This window comes from Sapajus apella, unplaced genomic scaffold (assembly GCF_009761245.1).
Source record: "Sapajus apella isolate SASKATOON/1434 unplaced genomic scaffold, GSC_monkey_1.0 scaffold58, whole genome shotgun sequence".
Taxonomy (NCBI): Eukaryota; Metazoa; Chordata; class Mammalia; order Primates; family Cebidae; genus Sapajus; species Sapajus apella.
The window spans coordinates 2,259,039-2,270,244 of record NW_022436998.1 but is presented as its reverse complement, the minus strand read 5'-3'; the positions used below and the strand labels follow the sequence as shown (position 1 = coordinate 2,270,244).

Below are 11,206 nucleotides of genomic sequence, written 5' to 3'. Positions count from 1 at the left end.
GGAGTTTCGCTCTTGTTACCCAGGCTGGAGTGCAATGGCGCGATCTCGGCTCACCGCAACCTCCGTCTCCTGGGTTCAAGCAATTCTCCTGCCTCAGCCTCCCGAGTAGCTGGGACTACAGGCATGCGCCACCATGCCCAGCTAATTTTTGTATTCTTAGTAGAGACGGGGTTTCACCATGTTGACCAGGATGATCTCGATCTCTTGACCTCGTGATCCACCCGTCTCGGCCTCCCAAAGTGCTGGGATTACAGGTGTGAGCCACCGCGCCCGGCCTGGGAGGAGTAATTCTAATCAACAGCTTCTTAAGGTGCTCTTCACTCACCTATACCTCAGCATTGACTTTGCTCCTTGGATAAACCAAATCCTCAGCCATAAGCTGCTTCATTTATCAACAATTTCATGGTACTCAGATGAATTCTTGCTATTTGGTACAATGAATCTTTTCTTCTTTTGCTAATAAAAAAATGTGATCATCCAGTTAAAAGAACTAGACAGTTTATATCAGCTATAATTGTCTCGTCCTGGGCCTTTTCCAGATGCAGGCATGTACTTTAGACTTTGAAAATGAAAAACTTGACCGTCAACATATGCAGCGTCAATTGCATATCATTCTTAAGGAGCTCCAAAAAGCAAGAAATCAAATAACACAGTTGGAATCCTCGGTGAGTTTGGAATGATTAAACTAAAATTTGTCTTCCTCTTTCTGCCACCTTCCCATTTACGTACCAAATCAGTTCCCAACTTAGGAGGATACAGCTTAAAGAACAGCTAGCTATATCTCAAATCAGTAGGCAGAGCCCCTGCCTCATTTGAAGCAACTGCCCTTTGAGCATCAATTCAGAGGACCAGAGAGAGGGACATGATCACATCTGGAATCATTCCCCCAACCTACCCCAGCTGCTGTGATTCTAGAGGCACTAAATAGTGCCTGAGCTGGGGGCGAATGGGTAGAATAGAGGGTAGTTACAGAATCCTAAACTAAAATTGTGTTTATCTATTAAAAAAGAAAGAATGAAAGAAAAATGCTGTTTTTAGGGATAATGGACTATTACTATTAATATGCTTTTTAGATGTATTATGAGGTTTGTGTGACTCATTCTGAAAACATAATCTTTTAAAACATAAACCTTTTAAATATGTTATTTCTCTGAAGAAATGGTTTTTCACTTGCTTATTCTCACCTTACTAATAAGCTTTTGGACCATACTTGTTGGGGGTCTGCATTTGTATACATGTCTGTCCCACTAGTACATATTTTAAATTTCATTCTAGTACTGTACAATACTGGTGAAATGTTACATATATGATTTCTCAGTTTTCAAAGAAGGAAAAAAATGGTAAAAATAAAAATCATTTGTAACATTTATGAATAAAATATTTTTGGCTCTGTTCTTATTTTACCCATTTCTAATATTTGAAATTAAAATTTATAATTCATTTTTGTTATTGACCATTCAAAGCATAGGGACCAGAGGATATGCAAAAGAATTTGTAATTTTCCTATACTTTGTTCTTGCTGTCCACCCTCTTCACTGCGCTGTAAAATACTGTTTTAACTACTCCAAGTTCTTAGAAAAAAAAAACATGAAAAAGGAAAATCTCAAAGGTATTATACAATGTCTTAGTCATTTCTGTGTATAAGCTGTTTGAGCTGCTAAAGTTCTTTGCTGCCTTTAATTTCCACGTAGAACTTTATTGCTGAGGTTCCCTCTGTTTTACAAAACTAGCAAATTTAGTCAGATTTGCATATAGGCTTACCTAATATTTGGCTCTGTGTCCTAATAAAACATATTCATCTACACACCCAACTCCAATACTTCTGGGTAATTCCAGTAATTACAGTAGTTATCTGGATAAATTCACAACCACCTCATATAACCACCCCATAATAGTGATGAGCAGAAATTCAAAAGAAAATCTGTCTACAGCTAGCCTATGGAACAGTTAACATTACTAAACAAGCTGGGTGCAGTGGCTTATGCCTTTAATCCCAGCATTGATGGAGGCTGAGGTGGGCAGATCACTTGAGCTTAGGAGTTTGAGACCAACCTGGGCAACATAGAATTGTTTTTTGTAGAATTTTCTATTTCTACAAAAATTAGAAAAAGTTAGCTGGGCGTAGGGACATGTGCCTGTAGTCCCAGCTGCTTAGGAGGCTGAGGTAGGAGAATTGCTTGAGCCCGGGAGGTTGAGGCTGCAGTGAGCTGTGTTGGTGCCACTGCACTCCACCCTGAGTGACAGAGCAAGACTGTCTCAAAAAAAAAAAAAAAAAAAAACTGAACAATGGGCCTTATTTACAAATTCTATTATTTGAAACTTATTTTTCAGAAACAGCTGCATGACTTTGCCATCACAGAACCATTAGTCACTTTCCAAGGAGAGACTGAAAACAGAGAAAAAGTTGCCTCGCCAAAAAGTCCCACTGCTGCCCTCAATGAAAGCCTGGTGGAATGTCCCAAGTGCAGTATACAGTATCCAGCCACCAAACATCGTGATCTGCTTGTCCATGTTGAATACTGTTCAAAGTAGCAGAATAAGTATTTGTTTTTGTATCAAAAGAATCAATACTGTATTTTCCGTCAGCTTGTGGGCATTTTGAATTACATACTTAACATTTTGCATATAACTGCCTATCTACCTTTGACACTGGCATGGGAGTGAATCATGGTCTCTTTTAGGTTGCTGTGCATTTTTCTTGGCAGTGATAACTCCCTGACATGATTCATCATCAGGATGCAATGACAGAATGTGGGGAACAGCGTCTACTGAGACTACTAACATTTTGCACTGTTAAAATACTTGGTGAGGAAAAGATAGTTCAGGTTATTGCTGATGGGTTAATGCACCAGCAAGCAAATATTCTATGTTTTGGGGGTTTAAAAAAATCAAAGATAATTAACCAAGGATCTTGTTTAACTGTGTTAGCATTTTTTTATCCAAGCACTTAGAAAACCTACAATCCCAATTTTGATGTCTATCATTAAAGGGTGGTGATAGATACTATTTCCTTTTTTTTCTTATTGTAGAGCGGTTATTAGAAAAGTTGGGAATTTTCTTGATCTTTATTGCTGCTTATCATTGAAACTAAACCCAGCCATGTTCCCCAACTGTGTTCTCCGCACGAAACAGGATCTGTTTGAGGAATACTCTTAAGTAGCCACACACAGTGTTTTCTCTTATATTATCTGACTCTAACTGTAACTTGAATTACATTAGCACATGCTGGTTAGCTAAAATTGTTAAAATAAATTTTAATAAACCCATCTAGCCCTCTCATTTGATTTACAGTATTTTATTTATTTTTGGCATTCTTAAAGTTTGGCAGTGTAATTATCAGATCTTTGTTTATCTGAATAGACATTTTATGCATGCTTTGTGTAAACCAAAAATTTTTTAATTTCTTCAGGTTTCCTAACATGCTTACCATTGGGCTACTGTAAATGAGAAAAAGAATAAAATTATTTAATGTTTTAATATGTCTAGTGTATTTATATATAGAGAGATATGCTTACCCTAAAGGACTATCAGGGGTTACAGAGTAACACACAGTGTAAGATGACAAGACAGTTAAGGATACGTTAGAACCAAAAACTATGTGAAGGAGTTAGAAGGAGTAGATGCTTTCAGGCATCTTTCTTGAATAGATAACAACTCTTTATCAATAAATATGAATTTGAGTTGTTACAGAGGCAAAACAATAAGCATGCCAAGTTATATAGGTTTTTTTTTAACTGTAGAAATTATACAGATCTGTTTATGGAAGTAAAATTTTACCATTACTGTTAATCCTGGGCTCACAAGATCTTCAACTACAGTTGAACAAAAGATAGGGAAATATTCGGCCATATAGTTCTTATTCTAATCCACAATGTTATGGCAAAGACCATAATATGAAATCATAAATACCTGCCATAAGGAAGTTGCTCCCCTTACAACTTTAAAGCAAGCCTATTTTACCTTTAGTTTATAGATGTGGAAAACGTCTTGGTCATCGGTGAGCAGTGGAGTCAAGCAGAACCCAGGCTTTGGTCCATGCCTGTATGGAACAAGAGATACGGTCTCACGGGATAACTGGCTAGGACATACACCATAATAGAAACGTCAGCCTGATGACCCCTGAAGTTTGGTCCCCAGAGACACAGGGTGATCTGGAGTTTGTTTCAGGACCCCGTTTTACTTTCTGTGTTCACTGGAGGGCTGTGGTTAACTTTCCCTGCCCACTTCAGCCACCATCTGGGCACCAATATCAAAAATATACTTTGGAAACATTGGGCAGGCCTCTTGTGGAGTTCTCATACTGTAGAGGGGAATTTATTTATTTCCAATTAGCAGATGGTTGAGAGCAGGAAGGATTCTACTTTCTTGGATCATGCTACTGAAGCAAAGATCAATAAAGACATCTCTTAAGACCTGAAGATCTTCAAGATTCTCACAATTAAGACTTTTTTTTCCCCTTCACTGTCCACCCTTTTTCTTAGCAGATAAGCACCTACCCTTAGGGCATGTTTTGTTTTGGGGGACTATAAACTACCAGAAACCATGCTAGACACTTAATCTACTTAAACTCATTAACTCTTCCTTGCAACTCTGTACATCAGCACCATTTTTCAGATGAGAAAAAGAAGGCTTGCAGAGATTAAATAATTTGCCCAAGGTCACCACTAATAAGTAGTAAAGAAAGGATATACGCTCAGTTTCTCCCAGAGTTCATCTTCCTCCATTGTGCAGTTACATTCCCAACCAACACATGCTGGGGCTGCCGTGCCAGGATTATTCCACTCTGTTGCTTTTTATTAAAAAATTATTTTACATATAGTAAAATGTTCAGATCAATGAGTTTTGACAAATATATATATATATATATAACTCCTTGTAATCATTAGCCAAATAAAGTTATAGACTATTTCTACCACCATTTTTGAAAGTTTCTTTAATTACTTCTAGTCCAGAATCCCCTCCTCCCAGAGTCAGTCTAATTTATTTTTATTTATGTATTTATTTTTAGAGACAGGTTCCCCTCGGTACAATAGCTCACTGCAGTCTTAAACTACTGAGCTCAAGTGATCCTCATGCCTCAGCCTCCCAAGTACCTGGGACTGCAAGCACATGCCACTGTACCCTGCTAATATTTTTAATTTTCTGTAGAAACATAGTCTCATTGTGTTGCCCAGTCTGGTCTCAAACTCCTGGGCAAATTCAATTCTCCTGCGTTGGCCTCCCAAATTGTTGGGATTACAGCTGAGAGTCACAGCACCTGGCCCTATTTATCTTAACACACACTAAATTAAGTAATAACTACACTAATTAAATTACTAAATACCACAATAAATTAACACAATTAAGAGCCATGCCCAGTGTCTGCCTGCCTTTGGCTGCTCTCCATTGCCATCAACAGTTGTTTTTGATATTTTGTCCATAGTTTATAGTTGTTATTGAATAGCGGGTTAGTCTGATAAAAGCTACCCTGCCGTTACCAGAACCAGAACTGTCTACTGGTTTTGTTTTTTTAATTTTTATTTTTGTAAGAAATGTTATAGTTGAGCCAGAATTTATGCTAGGAGCCACATTCTGTGTGTGCATGTCCAGCCTCCAACAAACCCACAAACGGGATTCCTTGGTGACTTTAATATCAGCAAATGTAACTCTCGTCCCTAGACAGAAGGCAGATGGAGGTAAATGGAGAAGGGAGGGAAGGGCAGATGGTTACAGGTTACGTTACTTTCACCAAGAGCTTAATGTTTTCAAGGCAAGGGCCAGATGATAGAAAAAACACAAAGAACAGAACATGGGGAAACTAAAACCTGTGAGGTTCCCACTATGTGCTGAATTTCCGGTTATGTGTTACTTCATCAAGGGCTACAGCTAGCCACTTTGACAGGTGAGAAAACTCAAGCAAAACCTCCGCTATTACTAAAACAGCAAGAGCAACAAAAAGAGATTCCTTGGCTTCCAACCCAAGTCAGTGCCAGAGCCCATCTTTCCACCATGCCAGAAAAGCCCTTACGTATTTTCCAAACTCTATAACCTTAAGTGAAATGTGTAAAAGTGAAATAACCTTAAATGAGTCTTAATGAAACCTTAACTAGAGTAATAGAACTGTTCTTGGTTAGGGACAAAAACAGAAAGCAGCTTTTTGAGGAAGACGCGGTCGCAGTTGTTGGGGATCGCGCACCGCACGCTCCTGCTCTTGACTCACCACTGTGCGCTCTCGCCGAGGATCGAGCTGGTCAGGAAGCCGCGCGGCAGCCACGGCTTTTAAGGATACCGGAAAAACACCGTGGAGCCGGAGGCGGCAATTCACCTAATTCGAATCACTCTAACGAGCTACAACGTAAGATCCCTGGAGAATGTGTGTGCTGACTTGATTAGAGGAGCAAAGGAAAAGAATCTCAAAGTGAAAGGACCAGTTCGAATGCCTACCAAGACTTTGAGAATCACTACAAGAAAAACGCCTTATGGTGAAGGTTCTAAGGCATGAGATCGTTTCCAGATGAGAATCCACAAGCAACTCATTGACTTGCACAGTCCTTCTGAAATTGTTAAGCAGACTACTTCCATCAGTATTGAGCCAGGAGTTGAGGTGGAAGTCACCATTGCAGATGCTTGTCAACTATTTTAATAAATTGATTACCAGTTGTAGAAAAAAGAAAGAAAGAAAGAAAGAGAAGAAAGAAGAAAGAAAAGAAAGAAAAGAAAAGAAAGAAGGAAGGAAGGAAGGAAAGAAAAGACAAGACAAGACCATCTGGTCTCTTGCACTCTCTGATCTGAGAAGGCCTGCCTTGCCCAACCTCTCCACCCGTTCCCTGGATTCCCACTATGCCAGTTCTCAAACATCTTTACTTTCATTCTTCAAACATTTATTAAATGCAAAGCTCTGGGCTCAGTATCAGTGATAAGTGATAATAAAATGCAGCTCCATCTTCACAGTCTAGTAGAAGAGACCAACATCTAAACAGATAGGTATAATACACGGTAGAAAGTGCTACAATCAAGGTACATGTAGGGTAGAGGAGTTTATTTAAACTCTGGTTTATTCTAACAAAGATCAAAGATCTGACTCTTGAAACATACAAATCTTGGACTAACATAGAATAAAAAATAAGTAAGAAAAATGCACGTCTAAGAAAGGAAAATGGAGCCACAGTGAGGGTGGCTACCCAGGTGGGCCATGGGGCATTTCTGAGACATGAGGTGTAAGTTTGGTGCTGAGCTTTGCAGATGGCAGCACAAAGAAACCACCTTATACCCCATTTACAGGACTTAAACACAACTGATCCTCAGAAGAAACATAACTATAGCATTCTTGGTACTGAGACTAAAGAAATCCATTCCTCCACAGAGAAGAAACCATGTAGTATAGTGGCTGATGTTCTCGACAGCAGTCCCATCAGAAAGACAGCACTGAGTCCCACTCCACTGATCTTTCTTTTCCTTTCTTCCTTCCTTCCTTCTTTCCTTCCTTCCTTCTTTCCTTCCTTCCTTTCTCTCTCTCTCTCTCTCTTAGATGGGGTTTTACTCTTGTTGTCCAGACTGGAGTGCAATCATGCAATCTTGGCTTACTGCAACCTCCACCTCCTGGGTTCAAGCGAATTCTCCTCCCTCAGCCTCCCAAGTAGCTGAAATTACAGGTGCCCACCACCACACCCGGCTAATTTTTTGTATTTTTAGTAGAGACGGGGTTTCACTATGTTGGCCAGGATGGTGTCAAACTCCTGACCTCGTGATCCACCCACCTTGGCCTCCCAAAGTGCTGGGATTACAGGCGTGAGCCACCACACCCAGCCCCACTGATTTCCTAATACCTTTCCACATATGCGAGAAACCTCAGTACCAGAGGCTACTCCATAATCCTCAGGGGCAAACAATGTTCAGTTACATCCAGCAGTTCTCTGCTGTTCTGGCTGATCCCAGAATAAATTTCAGGGTGAGGGACCCCCCTCTAACGGCCCCTCTGACCGGGGCCTGGCAGGTAAGGACCATGAGCCAGGCAGGCCACTGACAACGGCAGAGGCTGGAAAGGCATGCTTCCACCCAAAGGGGGTTCAGCTGCTCAGCACCAGGCGATGTCCCAGGATGTTATAAGTCCAGTGTGGCTGATCTTTTTTAGATTTTCCAAGAGAAATCTGGAATTGTATTTGTTTGTTTGTTGGAATTTTAAAATATGAAATCGAATAAAAGTTTTAACACTATGGGACAAACACATTTTTTGGTTTGTACCCTTTGATGGAGCTTCTGAATGGGGCAAAAGAGGGGTGATTCGCTCAGGCTGGGATGGGAGGAAAACCAAGGAAGGTTCTTGGTTCCCTCCTGGTCTTATGACAGTTCAATTAAACAGGTGCTGATGTGACTGACACCACAAGCACCGCCCTCCCTGACCCTTCCCTTCCACCTGCCATCTGGCTTCTTTCCTGGGTACACTTCTTGGACAGAGAGCTGGCTGGCTGCCAGCCTTTCCTGGCCACCCTCTGCTCCCCTAACCAGACAACGAAGGGAGTGTCAGTGCTGGAAAGGAACTGTGAGATCATCTACTCCAGTATCTTTGCTGCAGGAAATCTCACTCGTGGAGCTTGTTGAAAACAGTGGTTCCCTGCTTCCCCCAGATCTCCTAAATCAGAACATTTGGAAGAAGATGCATTTTTAAGCGTTCTTATGCATTACAAAGATTGGAAACCTCTGATCTCATTTAACCCTGGTGAAATGGAGTCCTAGAGAGGAGAGTGGCTTTTCCAAGGTCACAGAGCCGATTTGCAGGAGAGGGAAGGAGGCCCAGGCTCCCGAAGGCAATGGTGGTTAGGGTCCCCACCATCTTGGTTTGTGGGCCACGTTCCAGCAACTTTGCTCTTTCCAAGCCCCCCAGTGCTTCATCTTCCTAAGGCAAATCTAGTGGTTTATTGGCTTGGTTCCCTTCTTCTTCTTTATCCTCTGTGCTGTGCTCTCTGCTTTTGAATCTAATTATTTTTGGCTTTGATGGTTGAGTAGGAAATATTAGCAAGACATCCAAGGGGCATCCTGTCTGCCATCCTGCCTGCCAATCTAGTGGTAACACCCAAACAAAGGTGAAAGATCAAGACCAAGCTAGGGGTTTTCACAGAGTTCATGGACAGAATCTGGACAGATGACAAAGGTGTAGAGAGTACTGAGCCCTGGGGAGTGTCCCATCGTCCGGAAGTAGATAGGTGCATTCAGAGAGAATCACATCCATATCGTGTCACTCAAACCCAGCAACCAGAGAAAGAAGGAATGGCATACACCAAGGAGAATGAGTTAGCATCTGATCATGGCCTTCGCCTTCTTGCCTGCCAGCTTCACTAGATTGATTTCACCCCAGGAGCAGCACATCTTCTGCTAAAACGTTTTAACAGGTATTACAGGTAAATTTCCCGAAGAAATCTCATCCCTTTCAGGGGATGTAGCAACCACTGATCTCATCACTTGTTTCAGCAAATATTTAACCCATCTGCCACAGACAAGGTGCTATGCAAGGCACTAGAGATGGAGAGAAGAGTAAAGCACAGACTGTCTTCAGCAGAGCCATGGCCAGGAGACCATCAATGCAGATCAATGGCAGCACAATGACGTAAATGCCCCATTAGAAGTCACCCCAAGGATAAGAGAGGACAGGCTTTCCAAACAAGATGATGACTGAGCTAGGTCTAAGAAAACAAATGCCATTTCAGTATTCATAGTATTTGTTCCTGGACTTAGGTTGCAAGTGAGTCATTAGGCAAAGCTTAAAGAAAAACATGCCTTGTATTATATTGGCCACTTGCTGATGACAAAGGATGAGGCTGTAGAGGAAGGGCAGTAGGTCAATCCAGTTGCTGATACAGTGGAGGGCGTTCCTTCATATTCTATTAATTTGATGTTGAGAGTCACAGCTTCAAAATTACAGTAAGTAAACTATTTTAAATGCTGAACTATCAGAGGAGATAATAAACAAAGGTTTTTTGTTTCGTTTCGTTTTGTTTTTTTGAAACATAGTCTCACTCTGCTGCCCAAACTGTAGTGCAGTGGTGCAATCTTAGCTCACAGCAACCTCAAACTTCTGGACACAAGTGATCCTCCCACTTAGCCCCCTGAGTAACTGGGACTACAAGCACGTGCCACTGTGTGCCCAGCTAATTTTTTATTATTTGTAGAGACAAGGTCTGATTTTGCTGTCCCAGCTGGTCTTAAACTCCTGGTTCAAGCAATCCCCACCCCCAGCCACAACCTCCCGAACTGCTGGGATTACAGGCGTGGCCTCTAAACTAGAGGATTTAATGAAGGAGAAGAAAAGCCTTAAGAAAAAAAGGCTACTGTTCTGTTTAATTCACAAATTATACATAATGGCACATACACTACCTTGCGTGGATTATGGACATATACATTTTCACTTGACTTTTATAAGGTAGAAGGGGCAGGGAAGCTGATAATAGAACATTAAGAAGAAAACTTGTAGAGTGTATAATTATCAGCATAAACTTAATCTTCATTAATTAAATTTGACCTGTTAAATGAATTTAACAATATGTTGCTTATATGCTACAATAGCAATTTCTTCCCTTGAAGGAGTGAACTTTGTGGAAGTGATTCTGTTTATTAGCATTCAAAAGAGAAGCACCTCAAGTCAAAAAAAATATTTATTTTTGGAGAGATGAGGTCTCTTTATGATGCCCAGGATGGTCTTGAACTCCTGGGCTCCAGCAATCCTCCCGCCACCTCAGCCTCTGAAAGTGTTAGGATTGCAGGCGGAAGCCACCAAGTCCGGCCCAATCAATTTCAAAATTTTCTTTTGTTTTACTTCTTTGTTTTACTACTTGTTTTACATCATGTTACTGCGCAAAGAGCTTTGAAAAGGGAACTACCAGACCTGGGTTCAAATTCTGGTTCTGACTTTCAGCCAGTCTCTTAAATTCTGTAAGTTTCAGTTTCCTCAACTCCAAAATAGGAATATTAATGCCTATCCCATAACATCCTAGGATGATTTCCCTTACATCCTAGGATGTTATCTAGGCTGGGCATGGTGACTCAGGCCTGTAATCCCAGCACTTCAGGAGGCCGAGGCAGGCAGATCACCTGAGATCAGGAGTTCAAGACTAGCCTGGCCAACATGGTGAAACCCCTTCTCTGCAAAAATACAAAAATTAGCCAAATGTGGTGGCAGGTGCCTGTCATCCCAGCTACTCAGGAGGCTAAGGCAGGAGAATTATTTGAACCAGGG

The 11,206-nt window shown here is 41.1% G+C and overlaps 1 protein-coding gene and 1 pseudogene across 3 annotated transcripts in view; both read left to right on the top strand.

Annotated features, from left to right (window-relative positions):
• Positions 1-3,478, top strand: part of CEP55 (centrosomal protein 55) — a 21,653-nt gene extending 18,175 nt beyond the window's left edge. For all 3 annotated transcript variants that reach the window (XM_032245506.1, XM_032245507.1, XM_032245508.1), the window contains 2 exons: positions 540-665; positions 2,332-3,478. In XM_032245506.1, the coding sequence (XP_032101397.1) occupies positions 540-665; positions 2,332-2,532 (327 nt within the window). In that variant the 3' untranslated portion in view covers positions 2,533-3,478. The remainder of the gene's footprint in view (positions 1-539; positions 666-2,331) is intronic.
• Positions 3,479-5,988: 2,510 nt separating this feature from the next.
• LOC116528411 lies at positions 5,989-6,707 on the top strand (annotated as a pseudogene).
• Positions 6,708-11,206: the final 4,499 nt, after the last annotated feature.